This window comes from Ascaphus truei, chromosome 1 (assembly GCF_040206685.1).
Source record: "Ascaphus truei isolate aAscTru1 chromosome 1, aAscTru1.hap1, whole genome shotgun sequence".
In the NCBI taxonomy this organism is placed as follows: domain Eukaryota; kingdom Metazoa; phylum Chordata; class Amphibia; order Anura; family Ascaphidae; genus Ascaphus; species Ascaphus truei.
Genome location: NC_134483.1, coordinates 497,778,116 through 497,805,784, shown reverse-complemented (window position 1 = coordinate 497,805,784; position 27,669 = coordinate 497,778,116). Strand labels below are relative to the sequence as shown.

Genomic DNA, 27,669 nt, shown 5'->3' with positions numbered 1-27,669 from the left:
TTTATTTAAATGCATTCCTTTCATCTGAATGTGCTTCATTTATTTTACCTTAAGTTGTGTGCAATTCTCATCCAAACCTTATGAAACCAAAGCCATGAAACCTAGAAAAAAGGGCTAATAAAAACCTACTATTACAAAATACTTGAGGACAGACCGTTGTGTTTTTTTATTTCTATAACAGTAACCATGTATTTTTACAGAATGAGTATACAAGACATAACAATGAAGATAGCAATAGGAAATTGGCAGATGAGAGAAAGAGGTCAAACATGACAGAGAAGTACAGATGAATGATGCAAAGATCAAACAGCTGTGAAAGTGTGGTATGGGGAGGTCTCAATAAGGGGGCACTAGGAACAAAGAAGCCATTTTGTTTGTCTATGTCAACCATTTTGTCTGTCATGACCAGTTCTGTGTGAAAGAATGTTTTGTTTGCTAGAAAGGATGAGTTTCGCCGACAGGAGATTTCACTCTGTGCTTATGGCTCAAAGCAAACAACTATACTGAAACAAATAAGACATTCTATTGTTGCCCAGAAGTATAGCGATAAGATGTACCCTGATGTACTTTGTTGCGGTCGTTTTGATGTACCCTGACATACTTTGTTGTTGTACTAGATAAGTGCCTGCATAAGGATTTTTGGTTGTTTCTCTAGTTTTTAGTTATTGTCCATGACGTGTGAGTCACCTCATATAGGGTGCATAGTTTACCTTGGTGTATAAATACTCTCTGCAGATGTAACCTTGTTAGAAAGCTCCTGTAAGCTTCTCTCCCTGTGCACACTTGTAAGTATGAATAAACTCACTCGTTATTTCTGAACCCGTGTTGAAATATTGTTCAGCTTTCACAGTTGGAGTTTCGTCCGGGATCTCAATATCTCGAAACCAGGAATCCCGAAGGAGACCATGTCCTCGATCACTCAAACCAGGCGTCTATTGACCAAAAGGTAAGCCACCTGTTATAAAAAGGCTACAGTTTAATGGTTTGAGTGATCTGTAGAGATGACTGTCTTATAAGGGTGACCTATCCGAGTGACGAGATCTACATAATCAAGTGAGTTTATTCATTTATATGGAGAGGGAGTGGCTTAGTGAGTAAAGTCACTGACTGTCACAGAGTTTGAAGCAGGGGAGCCTGGTTCAATTCCCGGTATAGACTCCTTGTGACCTTGGGCAAGTCACTTTATCTCCCTGTGCCTCAGGCACTCCAAAAACACATAGATTGTAAGCTCCACGGGACAGGGACTGTGTCTGCAAAATGTATCTGTAAAGCGCTACGTAAAACTAGCAGCGCTGTACAAGAACATGCTATTATTATTTATAGCTGTTTCTGTGACAATTTTAAAGTTTAAGGTTTAACAGGGCTGGGTAAGAGTCCCGCTGGTACAGGGCTGGGTTGGACCCGCTGTATCTGAAACAGGGCTGGGTTGGACACGCTATATATGAAACAGGGCATGGTTGGACCCGCTGTACAATAGAGAAATACGGGGAACCTAAAATCTCAAGAGGTTATGTGTCTGCAGACAAAAATAATAAAACATGGATACAGAGAACAGAAAGACAATGTAAATATATTTTGTTGGCTAGTAGATGGCACTTTTGTACTATTGTCGCAAATGTTTAAATTGAGAAAGGAGTCTTTCTCTGTGGGATTGAGAAGCTCAGAGAGCCTCATATGTTGCAAATCTCACAGGGAAACATACCTTAGGTTTAAATGGGCCAAAAGAATTCAGTTGAGGAACAGGAGGGTCCCGAAGTAGGAACTCCAGATTATATTAGAGACCTTTTTTTCCCCTAAAAAGGTGTTATAACTGCTGCATTTACTAGACAAAAATGAACATAATAGCAAGTGAATAAGGAAGAAACAGCAAGTGAATAAGGAAGATACAGCAAGTGAATTTGCCAATAAATTATTGTAAATGATCAAGGCAAATGGAGGTATTGAGGAAGCAGAGACGAACGCAAGACCACTTATAGTGGCGGCTTTTGTCAACGGTTTACATGCAGAAATTGGGACGCATATAGAGACTGTGTATTGGTTGGGAGCATAAAAGATCGTCAGAAATTACTACTGTGGTAGAGAAAGAAAAGGCTCAGGAAGTGAAATTTGTTTAGGCACAAACTGTGTTCTTTTCTCAAAATAGTACGGTTAACAAAAGTAGAGTATATGATAGGACCCAGGAGGGGTCACTGGATAGGGATCAAGGAAGGGATAGAAAGTGTTATAATTGTAAAGAGTCAGGAAAATTTGCCAGTAATTGCATAGCCCTAAAAGAGATAACCAGAGAGGAAACCAATGTCGCAGTCCATCGGTGCCCTTCATTGTTCTCAACGGATTATGTTTGCCTAAAAAGAGAATCTGGGATAGTCCAAAGTATGGATTCCCAAGAGGGCTTTGCCCCGTCTGGATTGAGAAGCTCAGGGAGTCTCATGTATTGCGAATCTGAGTGGGGAACATGCCCTAGGTTTACTGTAGGTCCAAGGTAGGGAAAATGAGTTTTTTCCCAAAAGGTTTATTCGATTCTCAGGTATAAATATGGTAAAAATGTTGATTGTTTGAGTAATCCCTGTGTGTCTGTGGTAATATCCTTCCCCACAGCAATAAGTGGCTGAGTCAGGTTCTGATACAGAAGTAGTCTTGGCGCTGGCAATTTATTGTTGTGCCATTGAGAAGAGCTGTAAAAACGGAACTGAACATCCTTCCCTTGTACCTGTGTGAATCCTACCTGTGTGAAAGTCTTCTGTGGGAGTTGAATAATGAGAATGCCGGCTTATTATATGTATACATAATTACCATCCAGAAACTTGCAATATTGTACTACAATGAAATACAATTAATTGCTCACGATGAAGTTTAATTTGTAAAGGTGTGCACACCCACTACAACACAAACTAATTAACACTGGGCAAAGAATAGTTTGAGTGCTCATGGAGAGAAGGACAAAGAATGGGCATACAGTATGCGGGAAGATCATTTGATCTTTACCATTTGTATAATTAAGCCCGGTGACTGGTACATTTTAAGGATTTATTCGTTCTGGCCAGACGATAAATTTTTAAAACCAGAAAAGACATCCTTTTCCCACTACTCTATTTCCATCTCAAGAAAGAGGAGAGGGAGAATCAGAATTGCAGCCCAGACAGCCTCCCTTCTTCAGCTTAAAGAATGTGCAGAGATACATTCCAGACACAAAAGTTAACTGAAGCTCTATAGCTTCAATTTAGGTTAAAATGTAGGTTAGATATGATAATAAGAAAAGAGACAGGAATTTTTATTAACTTAGTTTGCAGGATCAAACTGTTTTGTTTTCTAATCTATTAGAATAGGTGAGAAAACTGTGTTTTCTTGTTATTTTTGTGAAGTTGGTTGGCTGTGTATGAGAGAAGTGTGAAATTGTTTGTTTTGTGTCTGTGTTCTGTGTTTTCTGTTTGTGTGTAACCAGTAAATACATTTCAATTTTATTTGTTCTGGTTAGGATATGTTTGGGAATTTTTTAAGCTGCACAAAATTCACAAGCAAACGTGTGTTATATGTTAAGGGTGTCTTGCCCCTTGACAATGTCCCGTTGTTTTTATTTTTAGGATAAGAAAAAAGAATTGGTGCAATTAGCGCTAAAAGCTCAAATGAGAATCGAATTGAAAAATATTATACGTGTAGTGCAAGTGTTTACACTTAGAAGCCTTATAATATTAAGGCAAGGCTGCCAGGAATAACTGACCCAAGACACAGTCAGTGAGATCACAAAACAAACCGGCGCCTAAAAAGTCCAAAAACAGTCTGTATAGAGTCCAATTGGAATGAAGTGCAAGGAATTGCTTCGAATCTTGTACTTCCAAGGATATTGATAGATCCACGGCAAGGTGTTAACGTGGTATATCAAAAACAAGCAGAAAAAAACATCATAGTGCAAACTGCTGGTTAAACACACAGACAACACAAACACTAAACAAACAAATACAAAACAATTGACAAATACAAGCAAGGCTGAAAAATAAAGAGTTAATTTAATACAACATATATTTAAAATAACAAAATGAAAACAGTGGCAGGCAGCTGGTCCGGTCACATAAAACCGGAATCCTACTCACAAGATGTTACGAGTAAATGCGCATTGATTAGCAGTCACTGGGAGGTGTTGATTATATCTCCAATGGCGTCGGGCTGGTGCAGGAACTGCTCCGAAGCTGTCGCACTCTCCTGGACCGGAAATCCGTCACTGGGGGTGGGTCTTGGGGAAAGGCGCCTCTTCCTGCTGCTGTAATGCAATTGAACGCTATGCTACCAAGTTGCCTGCGTTCTATTGGTGACAACTCTAGAATACTGCCCTACGCGTTTCGTGCGCATGCGCACTTCATCAAGGGTGAATCATGATGAAGTGCGCATGCGCATGAAACGTGTAGGGCAGTATTCTAGAGTTGTCACCAACAGAACACAGGCAACTTGGTAGCGTTCAATTGCATTACAGCAGCAGAAAGAGGCGGCTTTCCCCAAGGCCCACCCCCAGTGATGGATTTCCAGTCCAGGAGAGTGCGACAGCTTTGGAGCAGTTCCTGCATCAGCCCGACGCCATAGGAGATATAACCAACACCTCCCAGTGACTGCTAATTAATGTGCATTTACTCGTAACATCTTGTGAGTAGGATTCCGGTTTTATGTGACCGGACCAGCTGCCTGCCACTGTTTTCATTTTGTTATTTTAAATATATGTTGTATTAAATTAACTCTTTATTTTTCAGCCTTGCTTGTATTTGTCAATTGTTTTGTATTTGTTTGTTTAGTGTTTGTGTTGTCTGTGTGTTTAACCAGCAGTTTGCACTATGATGTTTTTTTCTGCTTGTTTTTGATATACCACGTACCACCTTGCCGTGGATCTATCAATATCCTTGGAATTACAAGATTCGAAGCAATTCCTTGCACTTCATTCCAATTGGACTCTATACAGACTGTTTTTGGACTTTTTAGGCGCCGGTTTGTATTGTTTTATTTTTAGGATGCCATGGAAATTTTGGCTATGGGAGAAGCTCCATTTTAAACTCTGAGCTGCTCAATATGTAAAAGTATAGGTTAGAAATCAGCAATTAATATTTGGAAAACTGAACAGTTAGTATTTGTTCTGCCCAGGGACATTTGGCGGAACGCCCGGAAAGCTAGCTGGCTATACACCCAGAATTGAGTAGAAGGTTATGAAATTATTTTATTAAATTAAATAGAATAATACTGAGTAGGTAGGTCTTTATTTGTATAGCGCCAGAAGTGTGCTCAGTGCTTCACAAAGAGTACAGTACAGGGAAGTAGTGTAGAATCCTATACAAACATCATTTGTCTACTGTAAATTTAACTGAATATGTGCCGTATTTTATAACTTTTGACCACTTTCTCTTCAAAGGTGTCCAAATTTAACTGAATATGTGCCGTATTTTATAACTTTTGACCACTTTCTCTTCAAAGGTGTCCCACTTCGAATCTTCATCTATAACCTCTCATTTTAAGAATATATCTCTGAGCAATCCAAATTTGTATTGTTCCCAGCATGAGGTTTTAAACGCAAATCTCCTACATAAAGTCTCCCGGTCTTGCCATCGTTTTAATGTTATATGCTGTTCACATGTGGGTTATATGTGAACATAGAGGGGGTAGTTGATTAGTGGGCCCCAGAACTTGTCAAGGCAGCATTTGATTTATGGGGAAAGTGTGGCATTTGCAGACAATATAATGTATTTGCAGTAATCTACAGATAGACTTAGATAGGTTTTGTTTAAGCTTTAGTCCTGTCTATATGCGGATGCTAAGACAGTGGTAAAGAATTTGTTACAGAAATGTCTTCCTAGATAAACAGAGGAACATAAATTATCTCCCTATGAGACACGGGAAGACGTATGACTATCAGTAGTTCAAAAGGAACTAACTAAGGACCATGTTATTGGTAATGTAACAATTAGCTAGTATTGTATGCAACTAATATTTTTTTTAGTCTTTCCAAGCACAGGTCAAAGTTACAGGTCAAAGTTGAAAGTGCACCTTTCAACTCGAGCCTGGAGACTGGGTGATGGTTAAATCGTTTAAATGAAAACATGCATTGCAGCCAAGGTGGAAGGGCCCGAACCAAGTATTGCTTACAACAAATACAGCTGTCAAGGTTGCGAAGCTCACTTCTTGGGTCCATGTGACTCATTGTAAAGTGGTCTCCCCCATCAAGGACCCATTTACACAAGCCTTTAAGGAACCAAAAGACATTTACACAAGTTTTTAAAGAACGAATAGACACGTATACAAGTATTGTTTTTGAAGAATCAAAAGAATAAGAACTTTAAATCTTCATATATTCAATATAGCTGAATTATTGTATATTAACCTTATATTTTCTATGTTTTATATTTTAGATACTAACATATATAGTTTAGGATTCTGACCGAAAACTACCAAACAGATCAGTAGATCCTGGTTCGGGTATTATTAGGGATTATTATTGATTTATTTTTTGTCTGGTAACTAAAACGAAACAATTACGATATTTATGTGTGTTAGAATATCCAGATATCTCATAGCAGAAGAGAGACATATGTTGCTAGACTTAGCACATAGGGTAGCCCTCAGCATTAATATTACATTTTGTTATATCTGTGTACATATATTTTTAAGTGCCGCAGGAGGAGTGAGCTATATACTCATACCCATCAATATTAAAGAATATGCACTAGCCTCAAACGGGAGCGTATGTTCCCTTGTCAAAAACAGTGTTGTATGTTTATCCAAGATCAGAGTGGTAAGGTTGAACATGATCTAGAGAAGATAGGAGAAATACAGGAAAGACTGAGGAAAGGAGGAGATGGATAATGGGATCCTTTGTGGCTTGGCGGCTGGCTTGGATCACTGGGAGTGAAACTGATGAATGCCTTATTGTGTGTTGGTTGTACTTATCATATGTGTGTCACCTGCTGCAAAAGCCTGATCCACAAATGTGTTACCCCATCTACTGATCTGATGGCCCTGCTTTCAGGTGAAGAATATGCAGAAACCGACAGCAGTCCCCTGAAGGAAGAAGAAAACGGCGATCTAACTCTGGAGGATATTCTGGCCACAGAGCCAGTGGACATTGCTAGGGGAGGTAACGGTGAGGCCCACTCACTATTTTACAAGACTACGAAACTATTGAAGAATATCAAATGCTGGAGTGCGCCACAATGCAACCCTATGCGCCCCTGCAATAACATACCAGTAATTCTCAAAACAAGTGTTAAGAATAAAAAGTGTGGACTGTGAAAGTGTGATACAGGGGTGTGATTTTTGGTTGTTTTTTTCTAGTTTTTAGTTATTGTCCATGACGTATAAGTCACCTCATATAGGGGGCGTAGTTGTTTACCTTGGTGTATAAATACTCTCTGCAGATGTAACCTTGCTAGAGAGCTCCTGTTAGCTTCTCTCTCTGTGTGCACTTGTAAGTATGAATAAACTCACTCGTTATTTCTGAACCTGTGTTGAAATATTTTTCAGCTTTCACACAGCCTTGGACCAACTGGAGGGGAAATTAGGTAATATAACTCTGCATTAATGTATGTGTAAATAATAGCATTTTTCTTGCTGTCAAATTCCAATAGAGAGAGGTTTCAAGTACCTGGTTTATGCTGCTGGAAAGTTGCATCCTCTTTTCCAGCGTCTGTTTTTTGTTCCTGTAACATTAACAAGAGTTTGCCTAAATAGTTTTCTCGCTCTTCTGGCTATGATAAGAATCATAGCCATGCTTTTTTTGTTTATATTTACTTGTTGCAGTTTCCAAAAATAGAAACAAAAAGGACAGTAAAGATGAACATTTTCATGCTTAATATATGAATGAAAAGGCAAGTGTTACGCATATAGTTATTCAGATTACACAAAGCGTATGGCTCACCCCTTTGCAACACTCATGCTCATTCACAACCACAATAAATAAATACATAGATTAAGAAAATAGAACATTTAACACTGTAAACCATGCCTGCATAAATTAATTTCAATGCCTATCATAAGAACACTACAAAACTGCTAGTCACTGCCACTCATGGGTCAATTCAAATGCCCCCAATGTTTGAGACATTTATACTTGCCACTAAACCAATATCCCATATAGATTAGCCAATGGATAGATCAGAGTTATGGTTACTACATAAATAATGCTTCTACTGTTATCTGTACCGGAAATGGGAACCAACCGAGTTATGATCTGGACAGACTTCAAAATGGACTCTCTAAGATCAACGTTTTCGGTTTTATTATAAGACCTCTCAAAAGAAAGGTCTAAAATAAGGCCAAAACGAGGATCTTCGGAATCATTTTTTTTCCTTCTCAATATTGAGTTCCTGATGTTTATCTCCATGTTTTTGTATATTCTTACTAGTGCACCTAGCCAAGTTTGCGTGGTGAGACATACACTTTTTTCATTTTTTAAGTCATACCCTTGAAAGGAATATATATTTCAATTATTTACAAAACCAATTTAGACTCAAAAGACATACTGGGAAATGAGTAAGATGTCATGTCTGAGTTGAATGAGCAGCTCAACAGTTACAGTGGTACTATAACAGCCTCTGAAGTGGTTGAACCAGGTTGTTCCTGTGCCTAAGGGTCTACAATTAGATTGTACATGACACAAAGACAGACACCGTGTTAGCCGAGCTTTAATAATCAAAAATGAATAGACGATACCGAGATATAGATATATATATATATATATATATATATATATATATATATATATATATATATATATATATATATAGATATCTCTCTCTCCCTATATATCTATCTATCTATATATATATATATATATATATGTATATATATATATACAGTTAGGTCCGGAAATAATTGGACACTGACAATTTTCATAATTTTGGCTCTGTACGCCACCACAATGGATTTGAAATGAAACAACCGAGATGCAATACAAGACTTTCAGCTTTAATTCAAGGGGTTGAACAAAAATATTTTATGAAACGTTTAGGAATTGCAACCATTTCATACACAGTCCCCTTATTTCAGGGGCTCAAATGTAATTGGACAAATTAACACAATCATAAATAAAATGTTCATTTTTAATACTTTGTCGAGAATCCTTTGCAGGCAATGACTGCTTGAAGTCTGGAACGCATGGACATCATCAAACGCTGGGTTTCCTCCTTTGTGATGCTTTGCCAGGCCTTTACTGCAGTTGTCTTCAGTTGTTTGTTCGTGGGTCTTTCTGCCTTAAGTTTTGTCTTCAGCAAGGGAAATGCATGCTCGATCGGGTTGAGATCAGGTGATTGACTCGGCCATTGCAGAATATTTCACTTCTATGCCTTAAAAAAATCCTGGGTTGCTTTCGCAGTATGTTTTGGGTCATTGTCCATCTGTAAAGTGAAGCGCTAAATTTGGCTGAATCTGAGCAGACAATATATCCCTATACACTTCAGAATTCATCGGGCTGCTTGTCACATCATCAATAAACACTAGTGACCCAGTGCCATTGTAAGCCATGCATGCCCATGCCATCACACTGCCTCCACCGTGTTTTACAGATATGGTATGCTTCGGATCATGAGCCGTTCCAAGCCTTCTCCATACTTTTTTCTTCCCATCATTCGGGTACAGGTTGATCTTAGTTTCATCTGTCCAAAGAATGCTGTTCCAGAACCGAGCTGGCTTTTTTAGATATTGTTTGGCTAAGTCTAATGTGGCCTTTCTATTCTTTAGGCTTATGAATGGTTTGCACCATGTGGTGAACCCTCTGTATTTGCTCTGATGAAGTCTTCTCTTTATGGTAGACTTGGATAATGATATGCCTACCTCCTGGAGAGTGTTCTTCACTTGGCTGGATGTTGTGAAGGGGTTTTTCTTTACCATGGAAAGGATCCTACGATCATCCACCACTGTTGTCTTCCATGGACGTCCAGGCCTTTTGTGTTGGAGAGCTCACCAGTGCGTTCTTTTTTTCTCAGAATATACCAAACTGTTGATTTGGCCACTCCTAATGTTCCTGCTATCTCTCTGATGGATTTTCTTTTTTTTTTGCAGCCTAAGGATGCCCTGTTTCACTTGCATTGAGAGCTCCTTTGACCGCATGTTGTGGGTTCACAGCAACAGCTTTCAAATTCGAATGTCACACCTGGAATCAACTCCAGACCTTTTACCTGCTTAATTGATGATGAAATAACGAAGGAATAGCCCACACCTGTCCATGAAACAGCTTTTGAGTCAATTGTCCAATTACTTATGGTCCCTTGAAAAAAGAGGGGGCTACATATTAAAGAGATGTAATTCCTAAACCCTTCCTCCAATTTGGATGTGAACACCCACAAATTAAAGCTGATAGACTGCACTTTTAGCCCATATTCATTATTTAACTGAAACTTGAATTTATTTTGGTACACAGCCGAAATAACACAACTTGTATCAGTGTCCAATTATTTCCAGACCTAACTGTATATCTATCTATATCTAAAAAAATATAAACCAAATTAATTCCAACAAAGAAATCACGTGGATTCCCAACTCAGGTCATTTAGATCTTCATATAACCATTTCATTAGTAACATTTTTTGACAGGACAAAATGAGAAACCTTAACATAACTTTTTCATCAGATTATATGTACAGTGTGTTTGCACTACTACTGTAATGTAAATTAACAGATGCCAAACGGTTCTGTCACTAGTCACTTTTGTCTGCATCTCCTAAAAAGGTCCATCAGGCCCATCTATGATATGATGACTTATGAAGCACACTTTAAGCATCTTTCCCGCACATGCTATGTGTTAAATCTATAGTGGTGTATACAGTACATTAGCTGCTCTAATGACATCAATTACAACATGTCTATGTCTTAAGACTTTATGCATGGAAAGGATCAGGAAATTTTTTAGACTGGTTTAATCTACCTACCTCTTCACATTTTGTAACAGGCGTTTCAATTAATGCTCCTTCTAAAGTTGGAGGAAGCCCATCTAATGCAAAAAAAAAATACATCAAATATCTGTATACAATAAGAGAATGAAGGAACTGTATTTGAAAATATGCCTCACACTGAAATCACAGGTTGTAAATCCCACCTCGTGTGACAAAGGGGGGACATGATGCACAAGGTATTATTAGTTGGTGAGAATAACAAAATTAAAACATGTTCTACCTTCCTTGAACTCTAGAACGGAGGCTCCTTTTGAAACATTTAAAAACCATGTAGCATAGGTAATGGATTTCCCTGCTTTTTACAGATCTCCTGTATATGAAAAAGCTATGCAGTAGTAATCAACCCGTCTAACTCATCTATCTAAACGGCTATTTAGCACATTCCTAGAAGTTGGAATTAAGGCATTGTGCTAAATAGCCATTTAGATAGATGAGTTAGATGAGTCGATTACTACTGCATAACTTTTTTCTAATACACAGTATTCTTCCTGGTATTGTCCAGGTAAATAAGAATTTCAATCAGATTTAGAACCATGCAGCTGATTATGACAGATCAATTATGATCATTCTTCCTAGTATTGTACAGTTTATTAAGAATTTTAATCAGTGTTAGGACCTGTGAATTATGGTCATGCCTTGGAGGGGCTCATAGGCTTACAATGCTTTGGCCAAAGTGTTAAACTAAATCACCCTTTTATTCAAGATATATATAGGTATTTCACTGTGTATTTTTGCCATTGGATGTAGCACTGGGCTCTGTTTGTGTTTGTTTGTAGTATTTAGATAGATGAGTTAGATGAGTTGATTACTACTGCATAGCTTTTTCGTATACTGGAGATCTGAAAAAAGCAGGGAAATCCATAACCTAAGCTCAACCAGGGTTATTTGGACATTAGTTTAACTTTACTTTAAAATCAGCCAGGGTTTATCAAGTTTCAGGATATAAAACTATAGAGAAAAATAATTGACAACAAATCAAGTAAACGTTATTCTGAGACAATGATAAAAACCTTGTTGCAGTAATTTGAAAGCACCATGGGGCAGATTCATACAAATTCAAAGCGCTTAATCACAACTGAGTAAGCGTTAACAGCCATCACCTTAAATGGCAGTTATTGCAGGATCGGGTGCGATATATCCCACATCGGAGCTTGATGAATCCCTGGCCCATGAATTGTTTTAAAAGATCATTTATATGAAACAAAAACAGAAATGGTTAAAATGCTAACCAGTTTTAAAACTCGAGTTTAGGCAAAGACACAGGTGGATTTAGACTTAAATGTTATTTCAGCAAAAGGAATCCTCTGAACCGACTCAATTAAATAAACATCTTACCGACAGGATAACAACCCGAGCAAAAAAACATGCCAGAAATATTCAGGAGATATCAGTAGGAAATGAAGAGAAGAACACGTAGAGACATATTACAATATACAGTAATAATGCTGCTTGCCTGGAGTGTTCTCTTTGGAGATGGAAATTACAGTTAAAGATTCCACAGAGTTCTGCTCCCTCTCATTTCCACATTCTTTGCCACCATCTTCCTAAACCATAAAAACACAAATAAACGTGATTGACACCTTGACGTCATATCTGATATTTTATAGTCATACAATACTGTACAATAAACTTGCCAATTGAAAGTAGTTTAATTAAAGGCGCTGAAAGTGAGAGGTTAAATTCACCATTAAGGTTGGGTATGCAGAAGTATTGCATTTTCCCCTTTTATAAACATGGGCAGGTGATCTTAAACCGCGTTCTCACTGTTAAAAATCACCATACCGTTAGAGGCACCCGATGTGTACCATAAAGCAATATCGTTTTACACCAAGTTATATGACGAACACATGAACAGAAAACAAAAAAAAAAAAACTTCAGCATGACAAATTGTGTACCAGAGCATTCCTCAATACCTAAAAAATATTAAGAAATATTTATTCTGGCATCATGAGAGGAGACAGAACCTGCACCATTGCATTACTGAAAAGGTTCATACTACACTCCGCTTGCATTTGTAAAATGAGCTGTACAGTGCGAGTTCCTTGAGGAAATACACCAAGATCCTTTATGCAAGGAGCTGTCCCAGGTTAGTCTATATATACATTTCCCTTGTATGTTAATCACACTTCATTTAAAACTCTGCATAGAATGTTTTATGTTTGCTATGTGGCAGCTCCTTATCTGGGAAAGAAACTTGTTAATAATTTGGTCATTTTTCTTCTTGCTTTACAAAAGCTATCCAGATGGCGTTTTGGTTGTTGATCGTTTTCATTTTGGGAGTAATAAAAAAATAAAAAACAAGCCAAATGTGTGGATTTCACATTTCCATGAACAAACATGCTGGCCTGTTTCTGACTGTCTTCCAAAAGAATGCATTGAATTTTTAATAATGTTTCCTTTCAAAGGTGTACCAGATTTTCCTTATTGTATATGCATATATTTCAAAAATTCTCTCACGTCCAAGAAGTTATATAGAACAACATGACAAAGCAGTTAATGTCACGGCTTCTACTGGTATTTGCAGACATTAATAAGTTGTGATGACCATGCTCGTTTAAGCATAAAATTCAGGTGTTAAAGACATACCTTTTTATCCTGCAACACATCCTTTTCTAAAAGAGCAGCATTAACATCATCTGTTTTAGGCAAAAGAATTCCACATTAACAATATTCTTCACTTCTACACTTACACTGTAATTGATTTATCAACACTATGTGACATTGTAAACCAAAAGGATTACATATGATTTATATCCTTGATAGAAGTCTATGCAAAAAAAATATTAAAACATAGCCCTGTTTTAGAAACAAAAGCTGCAAATATTTTTTCCTCTTTCAAACCATATTCTGATAAAAGAGATCCTGAAGTCTTCAATGCTCACTGTAAGATAAGTTAAATTCTTTTTTTAATTATTCGTTTATTTAATAAAAAAGCGTAGCCTCCGGATGACTTATGGGATCAGCTAAAGAAGAACACACCAGTCTGTTGAGAAAAGCCCAATGTGCTCTGAGTGCCGGTCACTGGCAGTCATGCTTCCCAGGCCTGGTCAACGCTAGCTTCAGAGATACTTTTCTCTGTATTATAAGTCTCTGTTGTGATAAAGGGGACTTGTTTTTTACAAGTAAAAAAACAAAAAATGTTTAATCTTATCCAGAAATGTAAATTGGAAGGGGTGGTTAAGAGTTTAATATGCAATATATTTTCCAATAAGGAAAACTCTTTGATATTACATTGAGGTACTTTGCATGAGATTGCCTGAGCTTTACCTTTTCGACTAGTATAATGTTAAATGTTCTCATCTTGCATAGGATAGATTTCGATATATATATATATATATAAATATCTATATATATATATATTCGATATATCTATACATTTTAAGTTATGGTGGGTGAAAAAGGCAACAAGAAACCTCCACCGTATTGCATATAGAAAAGAAAAAGATCACTTGTGAGCACATTCACATGTCTAAGGCAGGTCTGCAACCCTGCCTTTCACCATTATCCCCAGCATACAGTGCTTCCACCTTAGCAAGGGATTCTGGGAAATGACATGCAAATGAGCACACGTGTCACCTTTTATCTGGAAAAAAATATATAGATAGATATAGATATATATATATTTTTTTTAATTAAACAGTCCATTAAACTTTTCATTTTTGGATCTTGTTCCCATCTGTAGCAAGTTAAGCGATTATCTTTTTCCACCAGGAGTCATTGGAAAGTATGACTTGCCAGTTTTGCAGACAGTCAAAGGGATAAGCAAACAAGGCACAGGCCTGAGGCACCTAACTGGTATGCTACTGCCATAAACTACTGTATTTGATGTATTTTGAAAACAAGTATTGTGTAGAAACAGCCTAGCTTAGATATTAAAGCACCACCGAAAAATACGGACTTTTCCGCCAAACACGAATTCATAAAAAAGTATTCTGAAACTTATGAATATAGGACATTTTCTCTCATGCATGATTTATAAAGCAGTTCTGCTGAATTGGTGCATGCATCCAGCAGATGTTTTGGTCTTCAAGAAAACTAGGATCCATTACAAATGAAAGTACTTCTTTTGACAAGCACAAAAGTAATTAAAAGACGCATACTGTAAGTATGTAAAATAAATTATTAGGTTTGATTTCCTCTGCCTGCTTCCTTTTGTGCAAAGTCACTGAGTTCAGCAAGTTCTTGTAGTGAGAGCTGTACCCCTCCCTACCTCCCTTTGCCTTTATTACTTCTCTAACAAGGGCAGGGTGGGATAAGGATACAGAAAACACAAACACCTCCCCCATTCGCAGGTGCATAAGAAATTCAACTGGTCAACTGTGAGTTTGCACCTTTAGTAGGTGTTGGGTATAAGTTATAATATATAATATAAAAGTCCAATGAATAAAAAGAAATGGCAGAAAACATAATATTCATATCATTGCTGTGTAGGTCCTATGTTTTTTTTTTTATTGTTTGTTTGTTGTCAGCATTGCTGAAAGTATTTATTGTGAACACTATTCCAATGATTTAGCCAATTGCTGCGTCTACTCATTCGGCTCAAATGTATAGCCTAACCTTTTGGGAGTACTTCTGCAGAACCAATCTCAGATAACACTTCATTAGGATTTTCGTCAACTTCAGGTCTTTTAGGCTTAAAGGCAAAATAAATGAAATAAAATTTTTTCATTAGTACAACAGTATGTTTTAAAGAAACATATATTGGCTTTATCGGACTAAAGAGAATACGCAGTCAAACTTTTCACAATATAATGGTACTTCGATAACTGCAAGTAATTTCTTTAACTACATGCCCTTCAACTAAACCAGTTATACTCCAACCTCTTCAAGGAGCAACTCTATATCAGGCTTTAGGAATGACCAAGGTACATTCACACAGGTAATGCACCTCATTTGCAAATGATCGTTGGTTGTAGCCTCAGAAATCTGGCTTGGTTCAGGGCCGGCTCGAGGTTAGGGAGCCAGTGTTCTAAACCAGCGGTGCGCAAACTGTGGGGCGCAAACTGTGGGGCGCGACCCCCAGGGGGGGCGCGACACTGCCGACGGGGGGCGCGGGTTTACAGAGGCCCCGCGCGCTTCCCGAAGGCACTTAAATTAAGTGCCGGGGGAGCTGCAGGGCCTCTGTAAACCTAACTTACCGTGGCTCCGGCGGCTTCCTCCCTGCGGCGCCATGGCAACGCGGCGTCAAAATGACGCTGCGAGGTCATGTGACGTCACGTTGCTATGGCAACGTGACGTCATTACGCCGGAGCGCGGGTAAGTTGGGGTTGGGGGGGCGCGGGAGCGAGGGGACAGCCGTCAGGGGGGCGCAGGGAAAAAAGTTTGCGCCCCCCTGTTCTAAACAACTAACCTTTCACACAGGACAGGTTTGCAAGGTGTAACTTATGCTGATTTGATGTGATCATTTTAGACAGTATGCAGATATTCCGCCGCTCAAATAAAAATAGTAAGTGCACAGAAAACTCATTCTGCAATTCATGAATGCTCTAGTATGCCATAGTTTAAAGATGGGGATTCAAGACAACATTTATGATTGAGGTAACACTTGGACACTGTCTCCTTTCAAGCCCTAAAATTACAGCTTTCAGCTGTTTTGAACTGCAATAAGTGAACAACTAATCTCAAAATAAGGAAAAGAGGAAAACGCATTGTAAAGATCAATACAAAATAAAATAGAAATTTTAAAACGTCAAATTATTGGATTCAAAATGTAATCTGTTCATATTTTACCCATACCTTAATTTCTTCTGTTTTCTGAGTGCTAAATTCCTCCAATCTGTCTTTAACTGTAGATGTGGTATCAGCCGTGCCTAAATAAACATACAAAGCGAATGCCTCCATAAGTGCCAAACAAGTGTTTTTACGACATTTACCCAATTATTTTTGCGATAAGTTTGTAAACTGTTGTATATGCAGGTAAATTAACTCAGAAATGTTTTCCTTTAGTTGCACTACCATTATTAGTAGGCAAATGGTGAGTAAGATGGTTCGTCCTTTCTTCCATGTAGTAATAAAGCTGGCAGAAGGAGTTGTAGTACTGGTCCAATAAAAATGTATTACAAGCTTTCGAACCAGACGCGAAACCTTGTAACATAACTACTTTTTGGTTCAATAAAAGGTATCTTACCACCTACTCCCTCTCCCGTCTTTATTACTACCATCATTAGTGAAAGAGATAGGGGTGAAGAACTGTACATATCAGATAAGAGCATTATATAGGACACTGCTAAAAGGAGCCAATCCCTCTGGCAGCAAAAAGATGAAGGGTGATCAAATGTTTCTAAACAAGCCAATTATATAGATCATTTACACTGAGTGCCGGAAGGGACCCAGCACCTGAGTGCCAAGGCACCTCCCTCACTAGCCTATGGCTGCTTCTCCAAACTTGTCACGATAGCTCAGTCACGGATGACAGAACAGGAGTTCTCCTTCCGTCCCACACTACTATGTATCTGACTCCATGGCATAACAGCTACATCTAAAGGGTACCCAATGGGTTCAACTAGCAAAACCTTTATTTGTATATTTATAGGGATTTTGGCATGGACTACATTAGTAGAAGTTCATAAAATGGAGTTAATCCAAAATCAATTACATTGAATAGGATAAATGATTACATATATTTTCTGTATGTATTGTCAGAACTGAATGCACAGAAAATAAATAAATTATAATGACAACACTTGGTTTTGTATTAACAGAAATTCCTAAAATGTCTCTTAATGGATAAATCCAAATGCAATGAAGGTTTGACATTTTCCATAGCTTCCTTGGAATCCAGATAACATACTATTAAAAAATATTTTTAATAGCAACATTTAAGGCTTAATTCTAAACCATAGATTCAAAAGTGCTAATAAAAAAAGTCTAACCTGTAACAGGTACTGTATTTCCATCTTCAGGAAGATCACTTTGGATGTGATCAACGTCTTCAGTTCCGTGATTAGTGCCAATGCTAGCATGTAGATTATGGGAGTTAGAGTTAACCTGACCAGTCTGCTCATTAGAAGGTATGGCAGCAGGAGATTCTATATCGGTTGATAAACTTTCTAATCCAGACACTGAATGAGAATCTTCTTCATGCTTGAGGGACGCGTATATTGTGTAAATCCGAAATGTGTGGTCTACCCCCATTTGGTTGGCTTCTCCATTGTCTTTTGAAAGAGCACTGTCAATATTTTTTCCATCTTGACCGTCCGCTTCAGTTTTCTTACTGTCTAAATTCTCTGCTGAATAAGAAACAATGTTCATTGTGCTGGACTCACTGATGGAAATACACATACTTTCTTCATTACTCGCGGGTATTCTTGCAATTTCATCCTGTTCAAGACCTACAGTTATTTCATCATCTGACAATGTTTTTATTGGCTCACTCTCACACCTCTCTTCATATGTTTTTGCAATAGTCTCAGGAACAGAAACATCAATCTCCATATCTGAAGAACTTGTATTTTGTTCTGCTCTCTCTGAAACAAGAACTGTACTTTCAGAAATGTTTACTGTGCCGAGGACACTACATTTCTTAGAAAATGCATTAGATATTACTGTAGTGCTTTCTTCAGAGGATTCTGTGCATTTACTTCTAATGTTATTCTGCAACGTTTCATTTGTGTGGCTCATAACACTTTCAGTTCCCTCGTCGGTAGCTTTAACTGTTTGGACAACATGTTCTCTTTTTCCTGCTTCAGTGGAAATGCCAATATTCTCTCCAATAGTGTGTATTACAACACTATCAGAATGTTCCTCCATGCCTATGGAGAATGAAGAATCCTCACTTCCTGTTCCAGTGCTAGTGACAAATCCCTCACCCTCTTCTTCATCTTCTTTTGCCCCAGTACTTGTGATGGCACTTTCGTCATCTTCTATGATGGTATTACAGTCCCTTGTATCTGCTCTGCTTATAAAATTACCACTTCCTTCAGTTTCTGTGCCAGAACATGTACCTTCTCTTATGCCTCCACTTATTTTTTCCCCATAATTTTCTTCTGTTATACCTGTGCTGGTCACAGCACCTTCACCTTCTTCCAATACTACTTTATTTATTGGCCTTTCAGCTTCCTGATCTTCACCTATACTTGGCATAGTTTCATAATGTGTATTTTCTTTGAAAACACCACTTTCAGAATTTTCAGTAACTCTGTTGTCTACATTAGCCACAGTCACCCGATTTTCATTTATGCCCAATGAGCTAGTGTGAGAAACAGCCACTTCCTCCACAGGACAGCCAGCAAGTGTATTGCTGACATCAACAATTCCTTCTCTGTTTACATAGGTCACATGACCAAATACCTCAGCATTATGACTGGTCATAGATGACTCACTCACTTCTGTGCCTGCACTGGTCACAGCACCATCAATTTCTCCCTCACCAACTCTACTAATGTTCTGTCTGGATCCATTACTGCAAACCTTTTGTTCTTCGGAGCTGGCGCTACTCACAGTGTCCTCTTTTTCATCTGTCCTTTCACAAATCAGAATATTATTTACACTATCATCAGAATGCATCACAGGCCCAGCCTCATCATTAGTCCTTGTGCCAATGAAAGTAGCTGCAGCTTCTTCTACAGTACCAGAAATGGCAGCATCACTTACAGAGGCTGCAAAACTGGACTCAACTGCTGCCTCTACAATAATATACCTACTTTCATTACCTTCAGAATCGCCTATATCATTTGTTCTCCCTCTGACAACTGTTTCATTTTCTCTCTCTGTGCTGGATGAGGTTGTGGCGTCTTCAACAATTTGGCTGCCTATGGAATTTCCGGTGCTCATTTCTTGTGATCTCGTACCAGCAAACAAACCTGAAGAACTTGCAGCTTCCTCATTTTTATCTGGACATGCAGTCTGTGACACTTTCTCCCTCCCTAGGCTACTGCCCATCAAATAATCTGAGGATGTTGCATTGTCTCCATTAACTGGCGAGGATTGCATTGCACTGCTTGAAGATGTTGAAGAAGCAGCTGTAGCTTCACTATTCCTTTCAAAGCAAACAGTAAAACTTTCATCCATCTGTTCTCCTGAACTTCTTTGCATAACATTACTTGAGGAGGTAGTCGCATAAGCAGTATTATTGGAAAGCACATTACAAGTTTGATTATTTTTCGGACCGCTGTCCATCATACCACTGGATGAAGCTGCATTTTCATTTCCCTTGTCTGGGCAAACTATGGTGTTCCCCTTGTCTGTTGTGCTGCTGTCCATTATGGTGCTTGAAGATGCAGTCATTTCAAAGCCCTTTTCAGGAAATGCAGTAAAGTTTCCATCCTTCTGTTCTTTAGTGATGCTGTTCAAAGTGCTTGAGGATGTTGCAGCATTTACTCTATTTTCTACATTCATAATAAACCTCATGTCCATATCCTCTTCTGTACTGCTGTCCATTGCCACACTTGAAGAGGTAGTAGCATGGGTACTGTGGTTTAAATTGTTTATGTTGATATCCACTGCATCTCTATCCATGGAATTGCTAGAAGAGGTTGCTGCATTATCATTACTGTTTCCTGGACATATACGGAAAGCACCATCCACCCGTTCAGTACTGCTGTTCATCGAAATGCTTGAAGATGCTGTAGCGTCTACATTTTCTGAGCCATATATAACTTTAACTAATGAATGTTCTGTACTGCTATCCATATAAATGCTTGAAGAAGAAGCAGCTTCATCACCATTCTGGCTAGGCACAACAGGACCAACACTGTTATCTTTTATATGGATTATCAATGCACTACTTGACGAGGCAGTGTTATTATCCTTGTCCTTTGCTTGATCCAAATCCTTTTCCTCACCAAGACTTTGGTCCCTACCACTGCTTGAGCAGCTTGCAGCACTGCCACAGTCCACCCCACCGCTAATAGAAACAGACACCTCTGTGCTACTGTCCATAACAATGTCAGATGAGTTTACTGGATATTCTTTAAGAGTACCTGAGGATATAAAACCCATACATCTCTTATTTATGACACTATTTTGCTGTGTACTTGATGTGGCTCTTGCATTTTTGCTGTCCTCTACACTTATGAAATCTCGGTTTTCATGTTCATTTAAGGTACTGGAAGAACTAGCTGCATTTTCATTTTCTCTTTCTACAGACTTTTTCAGCCACGTGCCAGAATCATCTTCCATACTGCTATCCATTACATTGCTAGATGAAGCGGCTGTATTTTCATTGTCCATTTCTGAGGAAGCCAAAGAACCTTCAAGATTCAATTCTTTTCTACTATCAATCACACTACTTGAAGAGGTTGCTGCATGTGTAATTATATTTTCTGAAACTCTAAGAGCACCAGTGTTTTCTTCTGCATTGTATGAAGAGGTTGCTGCATTCTCCTGGTCATTTTCTGAAGATGCCCTGTGAGTATCATTATTTTCATCTGTTCTTAAGGCAATTACAGCGCTTGATGAAGTAGCTGCTTTCAGTGTAATGTTACCCACAGCATCCTCATCTTCTGGCACAGTATCTGTTGTAGTTTGAGAAGAAGTTGCTGTATTTTCTCTGCTTTTTTCTGAGGAAAGTGATGTGTCTAAAAAACAGTTTTCAAAGCAGTTTTTCCTGTAGGAGCTGGATGAAGTGGTTGCATCCTCTGTGCTGTTGTCTGATAACATTGTGACCTCTGCATCTTCTTCAGCAAAGTTACCAATATCAGAAGCAGAAGTAGTGGCTGTGTATTCCCTGCCATTATCAAAGTTTACCATGACATTTTCATTGTCTTTATCGACACTGCTACTCAGACAGTTTGAGGATGTTGCCACATTCTCACTTGAACCTTTAGAGCAAATAATTGTTGCACGAACTCGTTCTTTTTCAGTTTTCTCCATTACAGAGCTTGATGAGGTTGCAGAATCCTCACAATCAAGGTTTGTGTTTCTACCCATAACCGTACTTGAAGATGAGGCGTGTTCACACAATTCTGAATGCACAAAGGCAATCCTATCATTCCCTGCCACATTGGTTTCCATAATACTGCTTTCAACATTGTTTTCTGTGCACGTGACAGTAATTAACCTTTCACATTTTCTTTCAACATCAAAACTTGAAATATTTTCATTTGCAACATTTTTACTATTGCTTTCCATCGCATCTGCAGCCCTATCCACCACAGAATCCTCTTCTACATCATTCCCAGTAACCAGATTATCCAATTCAGAATTATCCAGCAGTACAACCTTCTTTGAACCTTTGAATTCTTTTGTGGCAGTACGTTCATCAACATTGGAAAGATCCATCATGTGTTCTCCAGATTCTTCAGCTGTGTCAGTTGTGGAAATCTCACCATCATTTGAACCAGTTATTTTGACGTCAGATGATATTTTAACAGGAAAGAAATTGGAACTGTCTTTAGCATGTGTTTCCAGAGGAGCATCTCTCTGTTCACTAGAAGGTTTTTCATCTCCACCATTCTGAAAGATATCTACATCAGTGCTATTATGATCTGCATTACTATTTGACGAGGTCACAGTCTTATGAAAAAGAGTGATTCGTGAATTAATCACATCTTCTTTTGAAACATCAACAGCATTAGTATTTCCAGAACATGATGCACTCATTGTATCATCTTCAAAATGTTCTGCTGCAGAATGTGTTGTCAAATGCATGTCTTTTGTCCTATTGTCTTCAGTTTTAACACTTGAACGTGAATCTAAAGCGGGTACAGTTGTACAACCATCCTTACGAACATTGTTAAGCCTCGATTCATTAGATATATGTTTTAGTGAATTATTTTTATTTGTGCTAGTATTTTCTGATTCAAAATAAGGATTTGAAGCTTGATAATTTGATGCAAGAAATGTTTCCGGAACGATCAGTTCAGCAATTTCATCTCCTGCCTCCTCCACTGACATTTTTACAGCTATTGTATAAGGTCGTTCTGAATTAGTTGTACCCAGCCCTTCCTTTTCTTCTGTTGAAACAGGACTTGTTGCAGTTTTTACTTGTTCTTCAGAAGCACTATTGATTACTTCATTATCAGTTTCTAATTTTGATGGTTTTTTAGTAATGACCGCTTTTGAACTTTCACCTTTATACTCTGAAACTTGTTTCTTATCTGACTTCCTGTATAAACTGCTCCTTCTTTCTTGTATCTTTTTCTCGTCTGAATATTTTGCTAATTTTTCTTCCAATTTACTGCCATCTTCCTTTCGTTTCAGGTCTTTATGGCTGTGCTTTAAGTTTGTACTTTTAGGCGTTTCCCCATATAATTTCTTATCCAATTTGGAGGAGAAACGTTCCCTATTGTCACTTCTAGATCTTTCTTTTTCCTTGTCTCCTAGATGTTTGGATTTATGACCACTTTCTTTTGTTAAATTAGTTGAAGCATGAGCAATTACAGACTCATTTCTTTCTTCACTATCTTTTTCCTCCGATTTAGATTTGCGTTTTTCAGTGTAACCCTCCCCCAGAGTTTTATCTTTGTCAGTCTTCTGTGGCTGCTCTTGTATTTCTTGATCACTCGATTTTAATGATTTGCTGTGGCTCTTAAATTTAGCCTTTGATGAAACCCTCTCTTCTGAGCAGCTCTTTATTCTTCTTCTGTCTTTATGCACACTGTCCCCCTGCTTTGAATTGTCTGAATTAGTTGAATCTGCTTCATTTTTATCTTCTGAATAGATTTTAGACTTTTTCTGGGATGACGTACTGTGTTGCCTTGAAGTACTTTGAGAATCTCTGTGCGTTCGAGAATCACTAAGTGATCGTTTATACTTGTGCTCAGGTCTTGATTTGTCAGTGGATTGATATCTATCTCTTTTACTACTTTCCTTGCGTGCATTTTCATCTGTTTTGAGAGTATGTTCACTTGCAGATGTTTTTTCATCTTTACTGTACGTGGAAGACTTTCCATCACTTTTGTGCTTACTTTTTCTATCAGACCTTTCTTCTGAAGAGGATTTGCTTTGACTATACTTCTGCAAGCTATCATCTTCTTTTATATTTTTCTTGGATCTTTGAGGTTCTAAATCGTCACTTGCTTTATGGACATTGTCTGTCTTGTATCTATGCTTGGAGGATGATCTATCTTCTGAGAGTGTTCGCTCACGCTCGGTTCTATGCGATTTGGCTTCCTTCTTAATTATGCTCTTCGCATTGTGCATTTCAAGATCACCCAGTTCTTTCCTTGTGTTTTTGTCAAGTTTAGTTCCGCTCTTCTGCTTTTGCTGCTCTTCAGAAAAAGAGTCAAGTCTTTCCACTTGCTTTCTTGTGTCCCGTATATCATTGTCTTGTTGCAATTTATCAATGAATAAGGGGGGTTTCTTCTTATGCTCCCTTTCTGATCTGATATCACTCTTACTTTCTTCTGCTGGTTCTGTACATTTTTTAGAAGGTTTATTATTATCACTTCTCACAACGCTATTCTTTGCTTCTTTTGTGGATAAAGAGGTTTTCTCGTGAAGCTGCAATAAAAGCAAACAAAGAACAGATTGTAAGAGTCTAAACATATTCCCCGCTCACAAAGTTAGTTTTCTTTTTTTAACATTCATGAACGTTTTACGGACAGGAAAAGAGAATTTGCAGCGCTGTGTCCTTATAATATCGTATAAGACTAGATTGATTCACGATATGACAAAATGCAGAGCATTGGTGTGGGCTATTTATTCTTGAATTGACTTTCTAGTTTTGTGCGAGTATTTGAAATGGTACGTACATTATACTATTCTGAAGCAGCAGCATTACATTGTTTTATTTCTTCCGACAAAGAAATTACCAGTACTAAGCCTTCTGATTTTTACAACAAGAAATAAAAAAAAACATAAATAGAACTCAATTTTGAATTAACAAAGTTAATCATATTGGCTTCAGATTAAGTAATTATGTACTGTATCATTTCAGTAAAGAAAGAAAAAATGTTTTCTTTTTCTACTGATCACTGTTTAACTAAGGAATCGGCTCATACAATCAGAACATAGATTAGCTAGAAGAATTCACATTAACAATTACAGTTTGTGCTGGGGGGGGGAGAAAAAAAAACCCCATTCCCAGCGGTTCCTTATTACAATGCAATAGGATTATATAAGAGAGCGCGAGATAGAGGGCGAAAGAGATATTTAAAAACAAATTGTTGCAAATCAAAAAACCACCTCATTTGTTTTCTGTGCATCTTTGGAGTCTTCTTCGATAAGGTCACATTTTATTTTTAAATTGTTCTGATCAGTCCTAAAAAGAAAAAACAACAGGCAAAGAATGAAACCCATAAAAGAAGCAACTTCAAAAACTGGTAAATATTCTTCACATGAATAAACTGGAAAGGTAAGCAAAACTATTTGCCAAACAGAAACCGATAGAAAATATTAGTATAATGCATGCAAGAGATCCAGTCTTCATGTCATATTACAAATGTGTTTCCAATGCAAAAAAACTGTAAACAAAGAACAAAAGGGAAAAGTAGAATCAAAATGATTTGCACCTATTAAAGAAGATAATAAACTATTTTAATTACAAGTCAGGCAAAAATATTTATGTATCATCTCTAAAAAACAAACATACAATGCATCTCAGTTGAAAATTAATGGTATAAATCACCCTGGACAGTATAAGAGTTTATTAAAATAGATCAATCTAAACATGTGTAAAAAAGAAAGTACAATAATGTGTACCTAAAACTACCCTACCCAAGAATAATTTTAAAATGATATATACTCAACATAAAACACAGCAAAATACCTTGAATCTCTCTTTTTTTGCTTGCTCATTGCTACCTTCTTTTCTAAAAACTTCTGTTCTTTCAGCACCTCCTTTATGCTGCTAGACTTTGCTTTCATATCTATAGAAGACTGGTACTCAGCGCTTGTTTTCCCTAGAAAACAACAAAGAACAAAACCCTGAGTATTCAATACACTACAATTAAGAGATCATTTAAGTGAGAAATAGAAAGCACATCATGTTAACAAAAAATCTTCTATACGTGATTTTAGAATGTTTCAACATTTATTGTTGGCAATTTGGTCAATTACTACACTTTAGTTGTAGGTAAACAAAACAAGAGTATATATAGATATCAAGACATATGGCATGAAAGATTAGCAAAGAGAAGCAGGATTTACTATATTTTCTAACATTGTATGGCACCTGAGGGGGGTTTATTCACCGAAGCATGTCATTAGACAGACAATCACCCTTTTTGATGAAGCACAAAAAAGTACAGTCCTCCATACTTTAAGTCTCCATTTCACTCATCAAAAGGGTCTTATTTTATTGTGTAGGATTAGAATTTGCAGTTAAGAATCTTATTCACCTATAGTGGTACAGCACTTGATAAACCCTGTATGGTTAATGGGTTTGTCAATGTATTATAACGTTCTCATATAGCAAGGTGACTTAAAAACATGCAGGCGCTTCATCGTAAACCTGACATCAATAATGGGGAAGATACTTGAAGGTTTATTAATATATATTTAGGAATACATTTTGGACAACAAAAGTATTATTGATACAGTAGGAAGCATGGATTTATGACAGGGGTCATGCCAAACTAACCACCGTAGTGTATTTGTGGTCATATGTAGATTTTGCAAAAGCTATTGATATCGTGCCACACAAGAAGTTAGTGTACAAAAGGAAAGGGGTCAGAATAAATATTTGTACCTCAAATTGAAAACTGGTTGAAGGATAGACTACAGAGTTGAATTGAATCTTTTCAGGTTGGGATAAAGTTGCAAGCAGAATGCCTCAAGTTTCAGTATTGGGACCACTGCTTTTATTTTTTTTAATTTATTTTTTTTAAGGAGTTTTGCTTTTAAGTAGGCTTGAAGAGCAGAGTCTCCAACTTTGTTGACAACAGTAAAATCAGGCCAGGATGTAATTTTTCTACATAAGGACTTTAATAATTGAACAGCTTGGGCTGGTAAAATGGCAGATCAGATTTAATACAGATAAAAAAGGAAGGTTATGCATTTAGGAAGCACGAATAAGCATGCTATCTACAAACTAAATGATTTAGGAAAGTTTGTAGACAACAGGCTTAGCAATAGTGGTCAATGTCAGGCAGCAGCTGTACAGGATAATAGGATATCATGGATAAAACGGGGTCTAGATGAAGACAGTATAATATTGCCACTGTATAAATCCTAGTAAGACTACACTTTGAATATGGAGTACAATTTTGGGCACCGCTCCTTGATATAGACTGATATGGAACTGAAAAAAGTGCAAAGAGTAGCTACCAAATTAATAAAGGGGATAGAAAGTCTCATTTATAATTGAACGGTTGGCCAAATTAGAATTGTTTACATTAGAAAAGGGTTCTTTAAAGTAACGGCAGTCAAAATGTGGTATCAGTACCCATGAAGACTGATGTCAGATATAATAGATATCTTTAAGAAATGGTTATGCATCGTTTTAGAAAGGTTTAACAGGAGTATATCCAATAAGTTAAACATAGAAAAGATATTGAACCAGGGAAAATGCGATTTATTTTACTGGAGTTGGGAAGGAATGTATTTTTCCCCTTAGGAGACATCATTGGTAAATGTGTCATTTGGGGTTTTTGTTTGCTTTCCCCTGAATCAAATTACTTGCAACTATAGTATGAGTATTTTAGCAAATTCAAGTAAACGTAGGATGAACATGTCTTTTTTCAACCCTACAATATACTGTATGGTATGATATGCAACGATGTAAATTAAGGATAATTATATTTACAAAACTTGAGACACTGAAATGTGGTGCAGTTCACAGCAAGCCAAGTTCCATACGAGTTCAGCAATTAGAAACAAGGTTTAATAGTGTTTAGGCTCTCCCACATCTTTTTTACGCATAATATTACT

General features: G+C 37.5%; 1 protein-coding gene across 6 annotated transcripts in view; it reads right to left on the bottom strand.

Moving 5' to 3' along the window:
- BOD1L1 (biorientation of chromosomes in cell division 1 like 1) overlaps window positions 1-27,669 on the bottom strand; it is a 112,249-nt gene that overhangs the window by 66,099 nt on the left and 18,481 nt on the right. For 5 of the 6 annotated variants that reach the window (XM_075569235.1, XM_075569210.1, XM_075569216.1 and 2 more), the window contains 9 exons: window positions 25,568-25,700; window positions 24,985-25,060; window positions 17,790-24,300; window positions 16,654-16,727; window positions 15,475-15,550; window positions 13,504-13,553; window positions 12,370-12,460; window positions 10,893-10,954; window positions 7,613-7,667 (listed from right to left, as the gene is read on the bottom strand). In XM_075569235.1, coding sequence (XP_075425350.1) covers window positions 7,613-7,667; window positions 10,893-10,954; window positions 12,370-12,460; window positions 13,504-13,553; window positions 15,475-15,550; window positions 16,654-16,727; window positions 17,790-24,300; window positions 24,985-25,060; window positions 25,568-25,700 — 7,128 coding nt within the window. The remainder of the gene's footprint in view (window positions 1-7,612; window positions 7,668-10,892; window positions 10,955-12,369; window positions 12,461-13,503; window positions 13,554-15,474; window positions 15,551-16,653; window positions 16,728-17,789; window positions 24,301-24,984; window positions 25,061-25,567; window positions 25,701-27,669) is intronic. The other variant, XM_075569224.1, reaches the window with a different exon arrangement.